At 42.3% G+C, this 24,147-nt stretch overlaps 2 protein-coding genes across 15 annotated transcripts in view; one reads left to right on the plus strand and one right to left on the minus strand.

Annotated features, from left to right (window-relative positions):
• Positions 1 to 15,852, plus strand: part of LRRFIP2 (LRR binding FLII interacting protein 2) — a 143,128-nt gene extending 127,276 nt beyond the window's left edge. For all 13 annotated transcript variants that reach the window (XM_075125648.1, XM_075125650.1, XM_075125649.1 and 10 more), the window contains 4 exons: positions 311 to 431; positions 3,499 to 3,578; positions 4,787 to 4,891; positions 14,890 to 15,852. In XM_075125648.1, the coding sequence (XP_074981749.1) occupies positions 311 to 431; positions 3,499 to 3,578; positions 4,787 to 4,891; positions 14,890 to 15,000 (417 nt within the window). In that variant the 3' untranslated portion in view covers positions 15,001 to 15,852. The remainder of the gene's footprint in view (positions 1 to 310; positions 432 to 3,498; positions 3,579 to 4,786; positions 4,892 to 14,889) is intronic.
• Positions 15,711 to 24,147, minus strand: part of MLH1 (mutL homolog 1) — a 38,002-nt gene continuing 29,565 nt past the window's right edge. For both annotated transcript variants that reach the window (XM_048838987.2, XM_048838989.2), the window contains 5 exons: positions 23,487 to 23,550; positions 22,753 to 22,917; positions 22,438 to 22,530; positions 18,581 to 18,694; positions 15,711 to 16,567 (listed from right to left, as the gene is read on the minus strand). In XM_048838987.2, the coding sequence (XP_048694944.2) occupies positions 16,400 to 16,567; positions 18,581 to 18,694; positions 22,438 to 22,530; positions 22,753 to 22,917; positions 23,487 to 23,550 (604 nt within the window). In that variant the 3' untranslated portion in view covers positions 15,711 to 16,399. The remainder of the gene's footprint in view (positions 16,568 to 18,580; positions 18,695 to 22,437; positions 22,531 to 22,752; positions 22,918 to 23,486; positions 23,551 to 24,147) is intronic.

Raw genomic sequence — 24,147 nt, forward strand, 5'->3', positions numbered from 1 at the left:
AACACAAAGTTAAGCTACTTTTGAGACTACTCTAACTCTGCACAGGTGACCAGCTTGGCAGCCATCACTTCTGGGAATGAGGGAAGAGGTACATCATAATGCTGGATTTGCCCTGGTATGCCTTTGCACATCCTGGGATCTGAGCCATAGATTTTGTAAACTTTAAAAATGTAAAATATACATGAAAAATTCCATACACAGAGCTCAATTGGCACCTCATACTGAGAATCACGATGAAGGGAAAAATGTTTTGTGGTCACAGTATAACTTCTAGTAGATTACTCTTCACAATATGACATTTTAATTTCAGATTAGGAAACTGAAGCTGCAACTGGAAGAGGAACGACAGAAATACTCTAAAAATGATGGCACAAATCCAGATATAACAGGATTAGAGAATGGTTCTGATTTGCAGTTAATTGAAATGCAGAGTAAGCATACCTTAAATATATATAGATATTCATAGTGAAAAGAAACCTAGTTCTCTTCTTCCCCCGATGTATGAAGGATGAGTGCCCTTCTTTGGTTGTGAGACCTACTTATCTAATCTTGTTGAAAACTTTATCTGTGGTTTTCATAGGGGCTTTCCTCATAGCTTTTTCTTTCTTGTGTAGGTTTAATTATTATCAATTGTAGTAGTATCAACAGAGTACAGGATTTTAAAATTATTTTTTGTTGGCAAACTTCCTCTCAGTGCATTCCTCAGTATACAATAGTTAATAAAAGGTCTCTGTTTGCTTTTGGAGCTTAATAAAATTTCTGGCACGTTAATTTTTCTTAGTTGACAATGTTGCCTCACTTTGATATAAATATTTGCCAGATTTCATTATTAGATGATAGAATTTCACCTGAATTATTTTGCTAGTATTTTCCCCTGGTTTCCTATCATGTTGAAGCTTGATCCACTAACGCAGTCTGAAAGACTCCCTGTCACTATCTGGAGCAAACAAAACTTATTAAAATCCTGCCCAACGTTCAGTTTCATTTCATACAAACTGACCAGGCTAGCTTGAGTCTGAGCAAGCGAACTCCCTAGCTGTCAGCACCCATATGGAGCTGCAAGTCACTGACAGGACAGTCATTTGAGAGATGTGCCAAAGCTATCTCAAGCAGAGCTGTGGCTGTGCCAATTGGTAATTTTCTGAGCAGTACCACCAAAAATGATTTGCAAACCTGCAAGAAATTCTTTTCTTTTCTTTTTTCTTAGATTTGTATTGTCAAGCAAATTCAAGCTTTATTCTGCTTTTTGGTCAAATGCTTTTTCAGATCTTTGCTCAACCTCCAGAATTTATATTTATGTTGGGATTCTTGTCCTCAAACCAGTCTTAATATAGTGATTCTGCTTTTCAAGGAGATAATCTGTTGGTGATGAGATGGTTTGTTGATGTTACCATTTATTTTGGTTGTCCATGGTCTGTCCAAAGTGCACATTTTAAAGTGTCTATATCTTGGGGTTACCAAGTGATTAATGCAGGCTTGGTGTCTTCAGTCTCTTATAATGGGTCTGTTAGGTGTCACATGTAAAAGATAGGATCATTATTCTAGCTTCTTTAGTCTCCAAGAGAAGAGAATCAATAAAGAATATTTATACCACAAGAGTCCTGAATATAGTAGTCTTCTTTGAGCAGTGGTCCCTCTGAGTGTTTCACACCTGGGCTATGCATGTGCACTATGTGCCTGAGTCTGGAATTTTTTAGTAAGCAGTGTCCATCCATAGCGTTTGTTGTGCTCTGAACCAAAAGTATAAGGAACGGTGCAGACAGACACACCTCCCATTCCTTCTTGTTGCCATGAAGTCTGAGGGAGTCTTCTGTCCTCTCAGCTCCTTCTGCTACTATGTCATTTCTGTAAATATACTGTAATTAGTTTGTTTTTAGTATTCTTCTCCTTTTTAGACTCCAGTATAATAGACTTAGATAGTTGTTCCCCTTTTACCCATTCCGCAGAATTTTCCCCTCTGCTCTGCCCAGGAAGGCTGAGATTGTCCCGAGTCCCAGGGTTCAAAACTTGTGTTTCCTGCCCTTGCTCTTTTTCTGTGACCAGTCAACATCAGTGTTGCCTCTCCTGTCTGGGCGAGTTTCATATCTCAGCCACGTACAGTAGTTGCTGCTCCTTCCCCCCAGAACTCATGAGGGTAAGGAAAAGAGAAGGTGATTGAGACCCCAATCAGATCCAGGCTGGGAAGATCCCCCTGTACAGCAGCCTCATCAGACAGGAAGCATCCCTCTGAGCACAAGGTTGGGAGTTGAAGCTAAGAATTCTAAGCCTGAAGAGAAGGCTTCCGATGAGAGTAAGATGCACGGTCATAAGTATAGGGATAAATTGTCTTCATCCAAAACTGCTCCGAAGAGAGAGCATCACTTCCCGACCCCACCAAAGTCAGGAGAGCCTGTGCGCACAGACGCTGAAGACTTAGGCCTGAGTAAATCTTGGCAAGAGAAAGTGGCACATAAGGGTATGGATCCGCCTGTTCAGGTACTGATTCTGGTGTCCAAAGCACAGGACAGACATTCTCCAGAGCCGATGCAGTGCCTATACTGACGCAGCCCCAGAAGGATCTGACTTCTTCTGTGACCAGGGAAGCTCCAGATCCGATGGCACCACCAATGTACTCACCATCCACCCCCAGGTGGTCTGAGACCTATGTCTCCCTATCCTCATATTCACTCATTCTCTCTCTCTCACTCATGCACCATCTCTATTCAGAGACATTACTTCAGAAGAGGAGGTTATTCCTTCTCCCCCACCTGCAAGTCTGTGTACAAAATCATTGGTAGTGTATGTACTGCTGGTGATCTGGTGTTTTCTTACAATGATTCGGAAACTCCTCAGGAGTCTGTTACCAAGCAAAGATGGCCCTGCACAGAAGCCCTAGAACATCAGGGTTACATCTTCTGGCCAGGCATGATTTGCCAAGGGACAGGTGGTACCCTATGCCATGGGTAAAGATACGTAGGGCAGCTACCTGGAGCTCCTTGTACTCCTTCACAAAACGTTACACTTTGGTCCAGTCTGCCGTTACAGATACAGCTATGGGGACAGCAGTATTAGCTATCACATCTGCGTCCTTGTAACCATTTCTTGTTTGAACACTGCTTGTTAATCTCCCACATGTGGAATATAGATAGGGACCATCACTCGAAGAAGAAACAGAGGTTACTTACCTGTAACTGGAGGGTCTTTGAGTTGTGTGATCCCTATCTGTTTTCCATTATCTGTCCTCTGTCATGGATTATCTGGATTTGGAGCACGAGGAGAGCTACAGCATGTGTGGGCCAGTGGGGCACTGCTTACTAAAAACATTCCAGACTCAGGTGCATGGTGTGCATATATGTACCCACATGTGGAATATGGGACCACACATCTCAAAGAACCTCCAGTTACAGGTAAATAACCTCTATTTCTCAATGGAGTCCTATTTAAAATTCATTTGAATTAAAATAGGAATTGCTTATTAGTGACACTTTAAGAAATCCATTAATGTCTGATTTTATTTAGGAGATGCCAACAGACAAATAAGTGAATACAAATTTAAGCTTTCAAAAGCTGAACAAGATATAACTACCATGGAACAAAATGTAAGTATCTTTCTTTAGAATTTTTTTAGTAAATTTTTAGTAAATTTAAGTAAGTCACAGAGATTTTTATGCATAGTATACTCGAGTTATAAGATCATTTTTCTCAGATGTAGATTCCAAAATTGATTCTTATCTGTTCTGTGATTCACCATAATGGCTTTACCAGCAGCACTAAATTCATACTTATGTTACCATTTTCTTACAAATCAATACTTTTTCATAACCTCACCATAAAAAGAAAATGTAGAGATTCATATTCTGGGGTTAATTGACCAAGACCTCCATCATACTGTACAAAATAAAAAGGAATGGAAGTAAGTTTTTTACTGTGTAAACTGGATTGCTTTCTTAAATTACTATCTGTGAAAAAGGTACCCTTGACTTCGGGAGATACTACATAAGATTATCTAATTTTCTGTAAACAAGACAGTAATGTATTTGAGAAACTCTTCTAGGTTTCCATAGTTTATAAATAGCAAAATAATAGAATACTCAGAGCGAATTAGAGTACGTTTCAATAAATGGGGATTACTTTAGCACTTGGCAAATCAGAGTTACACAGTGCTTTTTATCACTATGCCACATATTTGATTTCATTACTCTGTGAACTGTAGTAGAACAGTAACAGGTCATAACTCTTGCATTCTAACTAGAGAGTGGTGAGTGAGCTTTAAAGCTAGTGGTTCCTATTCATTTTTTGCTTGGCGCTCCATCCCCTTGTTACAGAGCTGGGCTTCGACTCATGACCTCTCACATCATACTCTGACCCATTGCCATGTCTCACCTTTCTTGTTTCCACTGCCTCTGTTTCCCAGTTCACTTTCCCTTGGTTCTCACTTTCCCCTCCCAGTTTTCCCACTCTCCCTGCCTCCAGTGCTCTTCCATTCCCCTCGATCCACTCCCTGCTGTCTCACCATGAAGAGTGACCGACAGTGGGTTCTTCTCTGGTGTTTCTACTCTCCATGAGTCTCCCTTCTTGCAGTTTCCCTGTTCTTTAAACCCTGATGTTTCCCTTTCTCTGCAATCTCAGCTGCTTCTGCACATTGACACTCACCACCTTCTCTCCTGCTGAGGGTGCCACAGATAATGCAGGGAACAGTGCTGTGGAGTGCCACATAGGAGAGGGGAGAAGGACAGACAGGTGGGTAGCCCATCCCATTATAAAGCAGTCAGCAGTCATTTTTTTTGGTGGTTTACTTTGTTTGCAGATTGGAAGACTTGAAGGACAGGTGATAAGATATAAATCTGCAGCAGAGAATGCAGAAAAAGTGGAAGACGAACTCAAAGCAGAGAAGAGGAAACTTCAGCGAGAGGTAATCAACTCCATTTTCCTTTCAGAGTAAACATGATGGAGTTTCATTAATAAAACCAAATGCCTATGAACATTTAATCTTTGTAGCTGTTACAGGAGTAATTCTGTGAGCAGTCTGTTGGCTTCCAACAAGGGGGTAAGAACTACAAATGGTCATATATAGAGGTCTTTTTCTTCAGTATGATGTCTCATGCACCTGAGGCTGGCCCAATGTATTTCAAAATCATTTCTTTTCTGACTGTAGCTGGCAGAGGAGTTCTGCAGGATCTGCAAGCATTTCATTGGCAATTGTCTTGGCTTACAGCAACTTTCTCCTGTTCTGCAGCAGCCTCTCCTCGGAACCCTTGTCTCTAAGTTCTTGGACATGTTTCTTATACTTTTTTTTTTTATCATCCTCATTGCATTGGTTCCTTGAATGACTTCCATTGTTGCCACCTTTTTATCTTTGCTGTCAAATTGGAGCCAACCTGAGAGCATTGGTAAATTATTTCTTATCCATGCATTGACAGCCTGTTTTTTTATTGTTTTTTCCCTGCAGTTGAAGCAACAAGATATTTGACCTCCTGAGCTTCTGAAGTCCTTGTCTTCATTGAGGCCTTGACTTACTCCACCTTTGTTTGCACTTTGTTCCCAGTCTGGAGCATGTTACATTGTGAACATCATTGCGCTCTCTCTGACTCACTAAGTACTATCTTCTTCCAGTTCCAGACCTTGACTTTTTGAGATACAGTTCCAAACTAAAATTACCAAAGTAATTTTTTGTTCTTTTGTTACTACTTTTTAAGGTATCTTAGAAAGAAGGCCTCCTAATAACTTCAAAAAGCTTCTGGGCTGTAATTGAGCCCTGTTCCTCAGCAGCAGGCACTGTTACTGCATTGTCTGGCCATGACCAGGGTGAGAGATGTCTCAGAGTATATCTACCTGGGAACGTGCCTCATGTCACCCAAGCTTGGACCCAACGAGTTGGGAAGGCTTGGACTTGGATGGCTAGCCGAAGCTGCCACCCCTGCCACATCCACACTACACTTTTTAGCACGCTACTCTTATGTGAAGCTAGCAAGAGTCTGTCTACCTGCGCTGGGAGTCTTGCTCCTAGCTACAGTGTAGACATACTTTTTGGGATCTAGTGATCAGAGGACTTTCAGGAAGTTTCTCTGGAACATCAGCCTGTTCCTGGGAGATCTGATTGAAGTGTTAAAGGCTTGATTTCAGAGCAAAGACCAGAGTGTCTCTCTAAGCTAAACTTCAACCTTTGCCTGACTGCTTCACGCCTTTTTATGCTCTGCCACAGCTCCTCCTCGTGGGAGGATTATGTCCTGCAAAGCACCCAGTAGAAATCAACCAGTTCAGTTTACCTCGGAATTGTCTGTGTGGGTAACTGAGCCAATAGATTCTAAGATGTAGCAGCAGGAGAGGAGGATACTCTTCAGTTTACTTTAAGGCACTTAGACTCCTCCAGAGTCTCAACTATTTCCAGCTCTGTCTCAAACTTCCTATGTAACTTGAAAGTCATTTAAACACTCAGTGCATTTGTTCCGTATCTGTAAATTGGAGATAATTGTGAGAGTAAATCCATTAGTGTTTGTATAGTGCTTAGATAGGAGAGAGTCTATCTATTTGTAGATGTGACCTATTTACCTCTTAACATGAAGTTGTTCTTTGAGTAGATACAGCCATATATTCCATTCAGATGTGTGGGTGCCCAGTGCACCGGCACCAGAGAATTTTGCTTAGCAGTACCTGTAGAGGGGCGATGGTCGTGGCTGTAGTCCCTCCTTTGGCTATATGAGGTGGCACCACCCCAACCTCCCCCAGTTCCTTCTTAGCACCTGTGGCTGGAGTTAGAGCTCTGTGTGGTTTTTATTTCACATTCTTCTATTTAGTGACTGTTCTCTGATTGTATATCATTAATTAGTACTGATCGTTAGTTAGTTATTTAAGTTTTCCCTGGTGATGTCCTCACCAGTATTTAAACTTTGTCCATCGTGTATGGGAGCTATCCCCACACAGTGCTTGCTGTGTCTAGGCAAAGCCCACGTCAAGGAGCAGTGTTCGTTTTGCAGATTACTCATGAAACAGACTCAAGTGGCAAGAGATCTTCATCTGAAGCAGCACCTGCTCGAACACGTCATGTGGCCTACTTTGGCACCAAGGCCCTCCTCAGATTGGAGATCGCCCTCAGGTGTGGGAAGTGCTGCTGCTTTGTGTCCTGGAGCTGGTGCCTCTCCGAAGAAACGGAGGAGTCGTTCCCTGTTGAGTGTGCTGTGGAAAAGGCCACTGGGAGCTGCGGGGGGCCATGGCTGCGGATGGTCAACGTCAGCAAAATGTCTCATGGCCCGCAATCAAATTACCCTAATGGGCTGTAGGGTGTACACCAGTGGTGTACACTACTCCAAGCACTGGAAGTGACAGAGATGTACACTTTGCTGGAAGTTCCATTTCCACTATTAGCACCAGCCCTCTTGTCATTCTGGGCTACGGACAAGTCAGTCCAGCCGCTTGCACCCTCAGGACTGGCCTCACAGCTATCCCCCGAAGCCCGGGATCCCTTGGTGTCCAAGTTGAGATCTTTCTCTTCCCGTTCCCTGGATGGGGGCCCTTCATGGAGCGCTGTTGGTACCAGGACTAGCATTCATCTCGTGGTCAGGATGGAGGCCCCTGGCCTAGCGCCTATTGACCACCAATGCCCTATTTATACCAGTGGCCTCCATGGAATCCATGGGACTCTCCTCAGTCACGGAAGTCCTGCTTCTCAGCCTTCCTGAGGCTGAGATCACCAGCCAAGTCTGTGGTGGTGACCATCAATCCGCCACAGATCCAGGCACTGGTGAGGCTTTCCCTCAGAGCCTCCCAAATTGTTTCACCCAGGCCGTCAGTCCTGGTGCAGGATCCGTCTTGGGCACACTTAACTGCTTTATCCTCATCCTTGGACGATTCTGTGGTGCCATGCTCTTCCTTCCCTTCAGTATTGGAGAATTTTAAGGCATATTGGGACCTGTTGTGGTGGCTGCCTCCCTGGGTATTCAGGCAGAATTCCCGTAGGTGAACACCCACAAGTTAGTGGATATCCTGCAGCTGTCTGCTCCTGGGAGAGTCATTTCTCCCTATTAACATTGAGCTCTATGAGCCTACTAAGGTCCTCTGGAGCACACTGGCTTTAGTACCACCTGTAGCTAAGCACATGGAAAAGTGCTGCTTTGTTCCTGTGCAGGGATTTGCAGGTTTTTATAGCCCAAGCTCCTTAGTGGTAACAGTTGTGAACGATAGAGCCCAACAGGGCAGGTTTAAGTCCACTCGCAAGGAGAAGGACTCTAAGAGCATGAATCTGATGGGCAGGAAGATTTGCTGCTCCTCTTTCTTGCAGATGCAAATTGCTAATCAGCAGGCATTGCTGTCCAAGTACAAATCTGTCAACTGGAGGGCTATGTCCAAATTTGCAGACCAGCCTTTCCCTCTCCCAAGACAGCGGGACTACCCCAGAAAGGGCATAGATCCCTCAGAAAGAAGCAGTCATGTTTGGGGTTCAGACAGTCCACATGTTCTTCTCCAAAGCACCCATTTTGACTTCTTCCTCCAAGGCAATGTTCCAGTTGTCATTTTCTTCTCCATTTGCTTTCACAATGCTTGGGGCTCGATCCCCACCAACAGCTGGGTCCTAAGCACCATCATAGACTCATAGATATTAAGGTCAGAAGGGACCATTATGATCATCTAGTCTGACCTCCTGCACAATGCAGGCCACTGAATCTCAACCACCCACTCCTGCAATAAACCTCTCACCTATGTCTGAGCTATTGAAGTCCTCAAATCATGGTTTAAAGACTTCAAGGTGCAGAGAATCCTCCAGCAAGTGACCCGTGCCCCATGCTGCAGAGGAAGGCGAAAACCCCCTAGGGCCTCTTCCAATCTGCCCTGGAGGAAAATTCTTTCCCAACCCCAAATATGGCGATCAGCTGAACCCTGAGCATGTGGGCAAGATTCACCAGCCAGATACCTAGGAAAGAATTCTCTGTAGTAACTCAGATCCCACCCCATCTAACATTCTATCACAGGCCATTGGGCCTATTTACCATGAATAGTTAACATGATTTTGGCAATTAATTGATCTTTATCCCATCATACCATCTCCTCCATAAACTTACCGAGTTTAATCTTGAAGCCAGATAGGTCTTTTGCCCCCACTGCTTCCTTTGGAAGGCTGTTCCAGAACTTCACTCCTCTGATGGTTAGAAACCTTCATCTAATTTCAAGTCTAAACTTCCTGATGGCCAGTTTATATCCATTTGTTCTTGTGTCTCATTGGTACCGAGCTTAAATAATTCCTCTCCCTCTCTGGTATTTAGCCCTCTGATATATTTATAGAGAGCAATCATATCTCCCCTCGGCCTTCTTTTGGTTAGGCTAACCAAGCCAAGCTCCTTGAGTCTCCTTTCATAAGACAGGTTTTCCATTCCTCGGATCATCCTAGTAGCCCTTCTCTGTATCTGTTCCAGTTTGAATTCATCCTTCTTAAACATGGGAGACCAGAACTGAACACACTATTCCAGATGAGGTCTCACCAGTGCCTTGTATAACGGTACTAACACCTCCTTATCTCTAGTGGAAATACCTCGCCTGATGCATCCAAAGACCGCATTAGTTTTTTTCACAGCCATATCACATTGGCGGCTCATAGTCATCCTGTGGTCAACCAATACTCCAAGGTCCTTTTCCTTCTCTGTTACTTCTAATTGATGTGTCCCCAGCTTATAACTAAAATTCTTGTTATTAATCCCTAAATGCATGACCTTACACTTCTCACTATTAAATTTCATCCTATTACTATTACTCCAGTTTACAAGGTCATCCAGATCCTCCTGTATGATATCCTGGTCCTTCTCTAAACTGGCAATACCTCCCAGCTTTGTATCATCCGCAGACTTTATTAGCACACACCCACTTTTTGTGCTGAGGTCAGTAATAAAAAGATTAAATAAGATCGGTTCCAAACCCAATCCCTGAGGAATTCCACTGGTAACCTCCCTCCAGCCTGACAGTTCACCTTTCAGTATGACCCGCTGTAGTCTCCCCTTTAACCAATTCCTTATCCACCTTTCAATTTTCATATTGATCCCCAACTTCTCCAATTTAACTAATTCCCCACGTGGCACCGTATCAAACACCTTACTGAAATCTAGGTAAATTAGATCCACTGCATTCCCTTTGTCTAAAAAATCTGTTACTTTCTCAAAGAAGGAGATCAGGTTGGCTTGGCACGATCTGCCTTTTGTAAAACCATGTTGTATTTTGTCCCATTTACCATTGACCTCAATGTCCTTAACTACTTTCTCCTTCAAAATTTTTTCCAAGACCTTGCATACTACAGATGTCAAACTAACAGGCCTGTAGTTACCTGGATCACTTTTTTTTCCTTTCTTAAAAATAGGAACTATGTTAGCAATTCTCCAGTCATACGGTACAACTCCTGAGTTTAGATTCATTAAAAATTCTTGCTAATGGGCTTGCAATTTCATGTGCCAATTCCTTTAGTATTCTTGGATGAAGATTATCTGGGTCCCCCGATTTAGTCCCATTAAGCTGTTTGAGTTTCTCTTCTACCTCAGATATGGTAATATCTACCTCCGTATCTTCATTCCCATTTGTCATGCTACCATTATCCCTAAGATCCTCATTAGCCTCATTAAAGACTGAGGCAAAGTATTTGTTTAGATATTGGGCCATGCCTAGATTATCCTTAACCTCCACTCCATCCTCAGTGATTAGCGGTCCCACTTCTTCTTTCTTTGTTTTCTTATTTGTCTGGCTATAGAACCTTTTACTATTGGTTTTAATTCCCTTTGCAAGGTCCAACTCTACTTGACTTTTAGCCTCTCACTTTATTCCTATATGTTCTGACCTAAATAAAGTAGCTTTCCTTGCTGATCCCTCCCATCTTCCACTCCCTCTATGCTTTCTGCTTTTCTTAATCACCTCTCTGAGATGCTTGCTCATTCAGCTTGGTCTACAACTCCTGCCTATGAATTTTTTCCCCTTTCTTGGGATGCAGGCTTCTGGTAGCTATGGGATTGGGCTGTGCTACCAGTTCTTTTCCATTCCGCCTCCCTGTCCCTCTTCAAGGACCCCACTCATGATATATTGCTCCTTGAGTAGGTTTGTGCTCTGCTGGCGATGGAGGAGGTTCCACAGGATCACCGAAGTCAGGGTTTCTATTACCAGTACTTTCTGGTGCCCAAATCCAAAGGAGGTGAAAAGCCCATTCTCAAACTTTATGGCCTCAACAAATACATCAGGTACATGAGATTCTGCATAGTCACTCTATTGACTACTCTCCCTGCGTTGTCTCAGAAAGACTGGTTTGCTCCGTGGGACCTTCAGGATGCCGACTTTCATGTGACCATTTTGCAGAGCCACAGAAAATTCCTTTGATTCATCGTAGCAGAGGGCCTTTTCTAGTATACAGTGCTTCCCTTCGGAATCTCTTCTGCCCCTTGGGTTTTTACCAGATACATGGCCATTATCACAGGATATCTCAGAAAGGGATCCACATCTACATGACTGGTTACTTAGGGGCAGATCCAGAGAAGAAGTCCTTTCTCACTTCAACACTACACTGCATTTGCTCGACCATATGGGTCTAATCCGAAATACTGGGAAGTCAACTTGGGTTCCGACTCAGTAAATAGAATTCATTGGGGTCCTAATACAGTCTGAGTTTGTGTTTCCGCTGACCGTTTTCAGGAGATTCAGCAGCTCTGCCTCAGTCTCAGCCTTCCACGACAGTTCAGATGTCCCTGAAGCTCTTGTGTCATATGTTTTGCGTGCAGGTGATCCAGTTTGCACGGTTGCACCTTCACCTCTTTCACATATGACTCAGAACAGTTTACTGTCCGACTCCTTGCTCTTTGGACAAATTGGTCCTGGACTCCTTACTGTGGTGGATGCTCCTTGAGAGTATTTGTCAAGTTATTCCTTTCATCCAGCCCTTACCACCCAGGACTGTTGTCACCGACACCTCCCTGATGGGCTGGGGAGCATGTCTGCAGTCACTGAAAGTCAAAGGTCTGTGGTTGAAGCAGGAGTCCTCTCTGCATATCAACGTGAGAGCACAAGCAATGTCAATAGCATTCTTCAGTGACACTTTGGACTTTGCAGGGCTACTACGTGCTTGTCCATATATACATTTGTGAACCAGTATGCCATTACTTCATCTTCGAGGGTGGATGCAACCTTCAGAAGGGTTATTCCTTATTTAGGTAGACTCTGAGCCCTGCCTCCTGGAAGGGGTACTGCTTGTGAGTCACCTAAGTGAAATACATGATTGCATCTATTCAAAGAAGAAATGGTTACTTACTGTAATTGGTTCTTGGAGATGTTATGCAGACGTGCTTTGGTGTCTCATCTCCTGGGTATTCAGCGTGAAGGAATCAAGGGGGTTGTAGCCGTGCCACCTCATATAACTAGGGGAGGAGGGGCTAGGGGTGTGAGCACTACCCCTGTAAGGGTCCTGCTGGCAAAATGCTCCGGCTCCGTTGTGGTAGGCCTGCACACACCTAAATGGAATACACATTTGCACCACATCTTAAGAATTTGTTACAGTAAGTAACCATTTCATTTTCTTCAGGGGTGACCCGAGCTTCTGCAATAACCTCGCAACACTTTCAAGATGCTGGGATGGGTCATAGTTTCAGATGGATAGTTGATGGGGCTCCAGCCTGTTACACTGCCTCCTGTGCAACGAGCACATGATTTAGTTGGCACTATCTGCAGTGCTGGGCTTGGCATAGTCATTTATCATTTGTGTACTCTTTTATAACACTTAGGGGCCCTAATAATGAACCGGGACCCTGTTGAGCTCGGTGCTGTAGAAACTCAGAACCAAAAGGCTGTTCCTACCTGGGGTTGGCTGTGGCTCCCTCTTTCTGCACTAGAGGCTGGTATAGTCCAGACTAAAGCTGATTTACCTCACAACATGACACCCCAGCTGATGATGCAAGATGCTTGGCTATCTCATTCTGTGGGGCGGGGGGGAAGAAGGATTTATCAATCTTGTAGGGCGGCCCCTCCCATTACAAAAACTACCCATCTTATACATGCAAGACATGAGGTTGTAACCTTGCACCTGTATTGATTCTTTTCTCTAGGAGAAAAGTGAGGAATTTAAACACCTCTTTTGTGAGGATTTGAACAGACTTCAGGAATAGGTTTCCTTTGATGTTGGCTGTATCTCCACATGTGGAATGAGCAAGAGCAGCTGAATCTGGCATTGATATTCATAGATATGTATGGCTCTGATCATCAGGCCTTCATACAAAGATATAGATCCTTAATTTCTATCCGCTGAAAGCAGAGGCAAATCTAATGAATGCCAAAGAAACTAAAACTATCGTTAGTTTCCTCAGGTCTTTGGCTCTGTCTTTAATCCCACCTTCTGCTTCTTATCGCTATGACAGAGGAAGGAACTGATGAGTACCTTCTAAGAATCCAATGTGTTATAGAACTAATGTGTTCAAGTGTGGACATTTTATAGTCAGAGTGCTTTGTCATCTTTGACTTACTTACCATGAGCAATGAAAACCTCCAAATTTTTTAGAAGCGCCTGAGCCTGTAGTCAGCCTGCCAATCTCATCCTTGAAGGATGTTCCACTGCGAGGAAGACTTTTTACTCCTAACAACACCCTGGGTTCCCTCAGACACACAGTTCCTCAGCAGGACTGCAACTCAGAATGCCCATGAATCTAATACCACCAGAAAGAAATGTTACAGGAAATCCAAACCCCCCTCCCAGCTACAAAAGAAAAGTGATAGGAGGACTGTATTCAGGTATTTCATTATGTTTAAAATGCATGGGTTTGAGCCCTCCTGTTAGATGTCAAATTTCTCAATGTGTGTTTTCAGAGTTAGGAACGGTGTCTCTAGGAATCATGCCTCTTTCAAAGTGTCTGGCTACATGCTCTGACCTGACAATTACCTACTGTGTACCCATGGGGAGACTGAGAACTATCCTGTGCTTTATCTGAGTTTTAAGAGGAAGATGACAAAGACAAATTTTGGGTATTGCTTTTATTCTGATGTCTGCACTGCATATATTCCAGAAATTTTTAGAAGTAACCTCACCTTTACATAAAGTGAAAGTGTTCACTTAACTTGGACCAGTTGGGTGATCAAGAACTGTGCTCTGCCAGGAATCAAAGAATCAGTCTGTGCCAACATGGGTATGGTAGAACCTTTAGTGTTCAAGATAAACTACCCTAAATCCAATCTCCTCCCAAACAGACGACTGTAGGCAGTGGGAGTCCTGCTAATTACTACTCAGTGCAAAGCTTTCTTTGTCAGGAGGGAGTACAGAGTTCTACCATACTGAGGTGATCGTTCTGTCAAAATTTCAGGGGAGCAAACTCTCACTGTGTAGTGTTTAAGGGTGTGGGGGCTCCTACATGCCAGTACAGAGTGTGGAGATGTACCACTATGCAAATCTCCAATGCCTACTGCCTAGGGAGCCAAATAAGGGATTACTTTAAACTATGCTAGCCAATGGGCTGGAATGGGAGCTGCTGTACAAGGCATGAGGATTCCTACCTCTGCCATCTCAGACATCTGCCTGTCAGCTGGCTCAGTTATAGAGGATGACCAAAGACTTTGCCCCAAGGGAGTAATTGTAATATGAAGCTCTGGGTACCCAACTACTCAGAAATGAGTATATGCCTTTATTTTTAAATTGTTTCTAGATTATGCTAATGTCAGCAATTGAGTGAGTTCTGCTTCCTTTGGATACCATATAATAACTGCATGAGTAGCAGTCAGTCAAGTTCCATTTTTCTTGACCTGACAGTCTTATAAAGAACATAATCAAGACTTTCCACAGAGAAAATTGGGTTGTGATCCTAGCCATAAAGCTCATTGTAGAGTTTTAATTTGTGCTACTCACACCAGGACATTAAAAAAACCAGAAACCCAGTTGCAATTATTCTGAAATTGAATAACTTTTTGTTTGCATTTTAGTTAAGAACAGCATTGGACAGGATAGAAGAGATGGAGATGACCAACAGCCACTTGATGAAAAGGCTGGAGAAGATGAAGGCAAACAGGACTGCGCTTCTAGCTCAACAATAGAAGAAAGTATTAGAAAATGGAACAAGTTGTGCACTGCTCCTTGAAATAACTAGCCCTTAGCTTGTTTTAATACAGACTTTAATTGGCACAAACTATTTGAACACTGAGCTGTTCAGTAATATTTTAGTTGCAGAATTAAATGGCATACCTTTTGTAACTTATGAGAGAATGAAAAATTTGAATTCCTATGTGAATGATGGTGATTTTTATTTAGCAGTTTAATTGTAGAGTCAGAGCTGAAGCACAATGCTGTATGATTGACTTATTACTAGAAAACATTTGTTTTCACAACTGTGGAATCAGGTTTACTTAAACTTTTTTTCAGCTGCTTTAATGATGCTTGGTGCTTGAAGACAACTGCATGAGTTCAAGAGGACACAGTCTTTTAAAAAATAACAAATGTACTTGCTCAAGACATCACACAGCACAAGTGCCTTCTATATGGTGCAATTTAGACTTCAAATATGTTAGAACTAACCTTTGAAAGCAGATAACATTTATTTTAAGATACAGTTTTGGGGTCTATGTTCATTAAAGTTTATAAATTTTGATGGAAAGGTGCATTTTTGTAATATTTAAATTTATATAAAAATAAAAAATAGGGACTATTATAAAACTTGCTTTTTTGCATGGGTGATAGCACATCTGAGTTCTAGCTTATTTTGCCAAGGAAGTACTAGCTCAGTTACTCTTAATATAAAAACAGGGACTTTAATCACAGAAGATGTTTTATTGTACTTTGTAAACTTGTATAGCAACTGCTGCTTAAGTGTGGAATGAAACTTTAGGGTGGAAGGAGAGGTGAGGAAATGTCTGAGGAGTTCATTAAATGGACACTATACTGGCTAGAAATGAGTGGCTTTTTTATATACAATCTTACAGAGCTATAATCTATATAGACATTTAAACCAAACTGCTCACTTTACCTGTGACATTCTGTAAGGTGCTCTAGTAAACATTTGGGAAGGCATTAAATGTTCTTACATTTGCTATTTCAAAACTTTGAGTTATAAGTACAGATAAAAGGTGGGTTTAACTTTTAGAGCTCAGAGCTAAAGTGGATGTTTATCAAAAAAAAATTTCTGAAGTAAAGTCTTGCATACAGATCTTCACAGCTCTCTATCAGGAAATCTGCTCCCTTTTGAGGCACCTCAGCTGCATCCTGAGAGAGGGATGCTTTTAACATGGCTGGAACATTTCAGTATATCAGTCTCTAATGTAGCTCTTTGCTGCTGTATTTCACTATAAGTTACAGTAGTTGAATATAGACCATTTTACTTCTGAAATACTCTTTCCTGAAAGGCAGTATGACAAACTCCTTTCTTCCATTAGTCATCCAGTTTTATCCCCCTTGTATGAAACAATGGGATACACCAGTGAGTCCATCCAACTGAAGTATTCAACACCTCTCAAAAACTTTATACAGGTCTGGCAGATTAGCAAGCTGCAAAATGTTGCCATCTTCTGTGAAGTGTTTAGGAGGCAAAAGGTGGGTCCTAAAAGCTTTGTAAATAACATGTTCCACAGTCCATTTCCAAGATGTTGAACCAGATCCAAGCTCTTCACTCTGAAAGAAAAGTTTGGTTTTAAAAAACACAACTACTCTAGTTTTATAGAAATGTAGCTCTTTTAATTTTATAGAAATGTAGATTTGATACATTTTTCAAAACCTTGACTTTTTCCCTACTAAAACAGCTACAGCTGGAAGTGCTAAATCATTTACTTTAGTGTTTGCAGATTAGTTCACTATCTTGATAAATAAAAGAATCCACTTGTCAGCCTCCAGATAACCACAGCCCCTCACTACCATAAAGCAAACTGTGCTAGCTCCAAATTAAGCTAGAGAAAAGGTTTGAGTCAAAATACCTTTCAAACATTTCCAGTGCAGAGTTTGGGTGTAAAAATCAAACTAGTCTAGCACTTTATATGAAGTGCTCCTCTTGAAAGGAGAACAGCGGCTCCTTCTGCAAATGTTCTACTTAGGCTAGTAGTAGAAGTACTTAGCTATGCATAGCTAACACACAAAAAGTAACTATGAACTGGACTATGTTTTCTGGTACAACAATAGTTTATGCAAGTCCAGTCATGCAACTCACTTGCAAGGGACTGGGTTGACAAATGTCAGCATAATTTGGGCTGTGGATTGTTCGTGAGATATGCCTTTTCAGCTCAAGCTGAGTTTGCAGGGGATTGTAGGTAGAAAATATTTTCCCCTACAATCAGCAAACACAACTGCCACCATTGAGTCATCTTCTGCCATTTTAATCACTTAAAGGGTCTAATTTTTGTGGAGATTTTACTGAAACAATCTTAGAAATGGGCTAGAAGGGACCTCAAGAGGTCATCTAGTCCAGTGCCAGTCCACAAGCTGCTGGTCTGCGCGCACACTGGAAAAAAAGAAAATTGCCAGTCCCCCACATCAGATAGCTTGAGAAACACTGATTTAGTCCACCCCTGTGCTGAGACAGGATTGAGGAGAAGTAGAGAGGTGTTTGCCTACCCTGTTCTAAAAAGTGGGATTTGACAGCCACCTCACGTAACCTGTTTCACTGCTTAACCTTGCCTTAGAATGTTTTTCCTAATCTCAAACCTAAGCCCATTACTACTTGTCCTACCCGCCCTGCACATAGAGGACTCATCCCCATCCTTATAATAGTCCTACACATACTTGACGATTTATCGTCCCCCAACTCAGCCTTCTCTTCTAGTTTAAACAAGTCCAATTTAACCTTTCCTCATAGGGCATGTTTTCTAAGCTTTTCTGGGTTTCTCGCCTCTGGATGCTCCAATTAGTCCACATCCTTAAGTGTGGAACCAAAACTGGATACAATACTCCAGCTGATGCCTCCCCACTGCCAAGTGGAACAGAACAATTATATCCTGTTTTATATAGAACACTTGTTAATACACCCTAGAATGACATTGTAATGCTATAAAAAAAATACACATAGGGCAGGGGGGAGAAGAGGAGCAAGAATGTGCATCAGTTTTTCCACAAATTCTTGGCTCAAATTGGATTAGGATCTCTTGTAGCTCAGCTCAATGTCCTAACAGGGGGAGATGCCTTAGTTTTCTGGTTTGAGAAACTGTGAAATTACAGGTAGTATTATTATTGCTTTTGCATTATTCAGAGGAAACTCAAATTCCACACAACATGACTAATCAATTTTTGGAAAGTGCTTAGTTGATACTGATTTGGGCACTCTGAAAGAGTAATTAGGCATTTAAGAGATTCAGCCCAAACATACACTTTTTGGAGGTACATGAACCAGTTAGTCTTTGGGAGAAGTTATCCTGTATCGAAGCTGTGGGGCAATGTTTTTAGAGCTTATTCTCAGTGTTTTCTTTCTAAGCACATGGGAATTCCTTATTTGATGACTTTTCTAAATACACGTTCTTTTTGCCCTGTAAAAGCAGCCCTCTCCAAAGGATAAGCCTGTGTATTCTTTCAGAACCCTGTTGCACTGTTATTCAGTTCACCCGATTCCATAGAGTGGGAGACTAGTCATGAAAGCTGTTTTTACAATTCAACACAAGCGATTTACCCAGGTGACTGCAGCAGCATATGCAGTTACTGTACCTGCTGGTTAGTCAAGTCAGATTCCTCCACTATATACTGCTTTCTAATGGAGTAAAACATGGCACATTCTTTACTGAGGCTTTCAAAACATTCTTTTTCTTCATCCCAGTTTACCTGTCAAAGCAGAAATTTGATAAGAGCAGACATTTTGTTTCAGAATCTGAAATAATTTTGAAGGAACATTACTGCTAATTACTAGTCAGTCAACTTAATGCCTGGTTAATTAAAAGTCAAAATAGGCTACTGTCTTGGCCATTTGGTGGTGTAAGGTTAGGATACAGAGAAAGCAAAGCATAGCCTAAAAGTCTGCCTATCTTTGAAAGTAAAATCTTTTTTAAAGTTTCTGAACATTCATTTTAATAAAAAGAAAAGGAGTACTTGTGGCACCTTAGAGACTAACCAATTTATTTGAGCATGAGCTTTCGTGAGCTACAGCTCACTTCATCAGATGTTTACTGTGGAAACTGCAGCAGACTTTATATACACACAGAGAATATGAAACAATACCTCCTCCCACCCCACTGTCCTGCTGGTAATAGCTTATCTAAAGTGATCAACAGGTGGGCCATTTCCAGCACAAATCCAGGTTTTCTCACCCTCCACCCCCCCCACACAAATTCACTCTCCTGCTGGTGCTAGCCCATCCAAAGTGACAACTCTTTACATAATCAAGTCGGGCTATTTCCTGCATAGATCCAGGTTTTCTCACATCCCCCCCACCCCCATACACACACAAACTCACTCTCCTGCTGGTAATAGCTCATCTAAACTGACCACTCTCCAAGTTTAAATCCAAGTTAAACCAGAACATCTGGGGGGGTGGGGGGGTAGGAAAAAACAAGAGGAAACAGGCTACCTTGCATAATGACTTAGCCACTCCCAGTCTCTATTTAAGCCTAAATTAATAGTATCCAATTTGCAAATGAATTCCAATTCAGCAGTTTCTCGCTGGAGTCTGGATTTGAAGTTTTTTTGTTTTAAGATAGCGACCTTCATGTCTGTGATTGCGTGACCAGAGAGATTGAAGTGTTCTCCAACTGGTTTATGAATGTTATAATTCTTGACATCTGATTTGTGTCCATTTATTCTTTTACGTAGAGACTGTCCAGTTTGACCAATGTACATGGCAGAGGGGCATTGCTGGCACATGATGGCATATATCACATTGGTGGATGTGCAGGTGAACGAGCCTCTGATAGTGTGGCTGATGTTATTAGGCCCTGTGATGGTGTCCCCTGAATAGATATGTGGGCACAATTGGCAACGGGCTTTGTTGCAAGGATAAGTTCCTGGGTTAGTGGTTCTGTTGTGTGGTATGTGGTTGTTGGTGAGTATTTGCTTCAGGTTGCAGGGCTGTCTGTAGGCAAGGACTGGCCTGTCTCCCAAGACTTGTGAGAGTGTTGGGTCATCCTTTAGGATAGGTTGTAGATCCTTAATAATGCGTTGGAGGGGTTTTAGTTGGGGGCTGAAGGTGACCGCTAGTGGCGTTCTGTTATTTTCTTTGTTAGGCCTGTCCTGTAGTAGGTAACTTCTGGGAACTCTTCTGGCTCTATCAATCTGTTTCTTTACTTCTGCAGGTGGGTATTGTAGTTGTAAGAAAGCTTGACAGAGATCTTGTAGGTGTTTGTCTCTGTCTGAGGGGTTGGAGCAAATGCGGTTGTATCGCAGAGCTTGGCTGTAGACGATGGATCGTGTGGTGTGGTCAGGGTGAAAGCTGGAGGCATGCAGGTAGGAATAGCGGTCAGTAGGTTTCCGGTATAGGGTGGTGTTTATGTGGCCATTGTTAATTAGCACTGTAGTGTCCAGGAAGTGGATCTCTTGTGTGGACTGGACCAGGCTGAGGTTGGTGGTGGGATGGAAATTGTTGAAATCATGGTGGAATTCCTCAAGGGCTTCTTTTCCATGGGTCCAGATGATGAAGATGTCATCAATATAGCGCAAGTAGAGTAGGGGCTTTAGGGGACGAGAGCTGAGGAAGCGTTGTTCTAAATCAGCCATAAAAATGTTGGCATACTGTGGGGCCATGCGGGTACCCATAGCAGTGCCGCTGATCTGAAGGTATACATTGTCCCCAAATGTGAAATAGTTATGGGTAAGGACAAAGTCACAAAGTTCAGCCACCAGGTTAGCCGTGACATTATCGGGGATAGTGTTCTTGACGGCTTGTAGTCCATCTTTGTGTGGAATGTTGGTGTAGAGGGCTTCTACATCCATAGTAGCCAGGATGGTGTTATCAGGAAGATCACCGATGGATTGAAGTTTCCTCAGGAAGTCAGTGGTGTCTCGAAGGTAGCTGGGAGTGCTGGTAGCGTAGGGCCTGAGGAGGGAGTCTACATAGCCAGACAATCCTGCTGTCAGGGTGCCAATGCCTGAGATGATGGGGCGCCCAGGATTTCCAGGTTTATGGATCTTGGGTAGTAGATAGAATATCCCAGGTCGGGGTTCCAGGGGTGTGTCTGTGCGGATTTGATCTTGTGCTTTTTCAGGAAGTTTCTTGAGCAAATGCTGTAGTTGCTTTTGGTAACTCTCAGTGGGATCATAGGGTAATGGCTTGTAGAAACTCGTGTTGGAGAGCTGCCGAGCAGCCTCTTGTTCATATTCCGACCTATTCATATTCCGACCTATTCTGCCATGTACATTGGTCAAACTGGACAGTCTCTATGTAAAAGAATAAATGGACACAAATCAGATGTCAAGAATTATAACATTCATAAACCAGTTGGAGAACACTTCAATCTCTCTGGTCACGCAATCACAGACATGAAGGTCGCTATCTTAAAACAAAAAAACTTCAAATCCAGACTCCAGCGAGAAACTGCTGAATTGGAATTCATTTGCAAATTGGATACTATTAATTTAGGCTTAAATAGAGACTGGGAGTGGCTAAGTCATTATGCAAGGTAGCCTGTTTCCTCTTGTTTTTTCCTACCCCCCCACCCCCCCAGATGTTCTGGTTTAACTTGGATTTAAACTTGGAGAGTGGTCAGTTTAGATGAGCTATTACCAGCAGGAGAGTGAGTTTGTGTGTGTATGGGGGTGGGGGGGATGTGAGAAAACCTGGATCTATGCAGGAAATAGCCCGACTTGATTATGTAAAGAGTTGTCACTTTGGATGGGCTAGCACCAGCAGGAGAGTGAATTTGTGTGGGGGGGGTGGAGGGTGAGAAAACCTGGATTTGTGCTGGAAATGGCCCACCTGTTGATCACTTTAGATAAGCTATTACCAGCAGGACAGTGGGGTGGGAGGAGGTATTGTTTCATATTCTCTGTGTGTATATAAAGTCTGCTGCAGTTTCCACAGTAAACATCTGATGAAGTGAGCTGTAGCTCACGAAAGCTCATGCTCAAATAAATTGGTTAGTCTCTAAGGTGCCACAAGTACTCCTTTTCTTTTTGCGAATACAGACTAACACGGCTGTTCCTCTGAAACCATTCATTTTAATGTATTCTTATATAGTGAGTATTTAGCAATGAATGGACTTAAGCAATCAGTGCAGTTTTCCTTTTAGAAGAGAAAGTTTAGAGCATAGCCCCTATGTCAGCATCTGTATTACCATTATAATATGATAATTACGATGTTGGCAGATATTTAAAAATGCGGTGTATGGTCATTTGAGGCAAGAATGTTGGCAGTTGTACTTTTGCACCAACTGCTTCTGTCAGAACTGGGCCTATGCCATTCTGTATGAACTCTTCTCCCCACATCAATTTCTGGTGAATTTCTTAGTGGTTGAATTATTGCATGCCTGCCTATTAGTAATTTAATTTTAGAGAACATCTAAAAACGACGAAGAAAAAAGGTAACATTTGCAGACTCGTTAGCTTCCCCATTAACTAACTGCTGAACAGCACCATACCTCTGTGGCTAAGCGAAGGATAAACATAGGTAGTCCCTCCAATGGTGGAACATAGTTGTCTATCAGGAGGGGTAATCCAGTAAGGTTTCCATCCTGTAAGCATAACATTTTCTTTACATGTTGAAATATCTATGATTTACCTGCTAGCCATATCAACACACTGCTGTTTGCTGGACAGTAAGTGATTGTATTTATCAGGTGGGTACTAGCCTTAAAGCAAATCAAAAATATTAAATATAGATTCCTATTGTGCATTACCAACACCTAAGAGTTAGACAAATAACCTTATGACATAAAAGCAACAGCAGTAGTCACCTCATCAATTTCAAAAGAGAAATAGTCTTTCAGCATTTCAGTCTTCTTTTTTAGAAACTCGACAATGTATTCAGCAAGTCCTTCCTTTGGGCCATCTTCTTCTGTCCAGCCACTTTCAGTGTTCTCCAAGGCTAGCATAGCCAGATCATACAGTGGAGCTGGCTCCTGTAAGTGACCATGAGGTACGATACAATCATCACTACCACCCATACACTTCACCCCTTCAAAATCCAGATGTTCCTCATGAAGCAGTCAATTATTTTTTCCCCCGGAGAATACAGAAGTATCTTTACAAACACTCCCTTCTCTAAAGACCACTGCAAAATACAGTGGCATATTAAACGCCAAATGTTAACACTTCCTAATACATTTCTGATGAAGCTAGAGCAAAACAGAAGGAATGTTTTTACACAATCTAGTACATTAACAAACACTGACACTGTTTAAGGAACAGAATCTGACACTAATAATAAAGCAACCACTACCAGAATAAGGCAGAGGGTTGCAGGAAGAGAAAGGATGATTAAGGTAGCTGAATCCTGACCAAGAGAATTCCAGCTCTGTCTCTGCCCAAGAGTTCTTATGTGATGCTAGACAATTCACTTAGACCAGTTTTTTACAGGTGGTCATTAATTATGTGAGCTACCAGACCCATATATGTGAGGTTAAAACTTTTGTATCAGATCATTCTCTCCAAAACCTGCATATAAGATTTGAAGGGAAGTTACACTTACTGACAACCTCAGAACTCCAAAGTTTGCAAAGTCATAAAGAAGAATCTGGTAGAAGAGTTCTTGGCTGAATTGGAGGAAAAGAGTTAATTTGTTATTGAAACGACCATTTCTGTCTAATTTTTTGTCATATGCATATTCTCTCCTTTGCAATGGCAGAATCGTAGAAAAAAGCAGTACACCTAACAAACCACTAAATGGCCTGGCAGTGTGTGCACCTTGGGAGTTAAACCGCAGAAAGCTGCTTTACTGTGCAGAAACTTGCCAGTGTAGACAAGGCCTTAGCTACAGAATGAACCTTATTACAGCCTGTTAGAGCTCTATATACTGATGTGTTAGGATCTCATGGCCTGTCTATAAAAACATTTAGTTCAAGCCTGTGGTGCTCTACCTGCCTGTGTGGATCTTGCTGGTGCAAGTTAACAGTTCATTAATGCACTCTGATTAATCCCATTTCAAAGAGGGGTAGACCAAAGCACTGTAACAACCAACACATATCATCAGATCTGCATACTGCAGGGTAGATTCACAGCCTATCTTGCTGAGAACTAAATGTTTGTGGAGACAAACCCTTAATCTCCGAACTGTGTGGTGTTAGCCTGGGAGAAAAGGACTCCGATTCTGTGCTGATAAAAGACTGTACATAACTTGATACCTCAAGGCA

Source organism: Caretta caretta, chromosome 2, assembly GCF_965140235.1.
Source record: "Caretta caretta isolate rCarCar2 chromosome 2, rCarCar1.hap1, whole genome shotgun sequence".
Classification (NCBI taxonomy): domain Eukaryota; kingdom Metazoa; phylum Chordata; order Testudines; family Cheloniidae; genus Caretta; species Caretta caretta.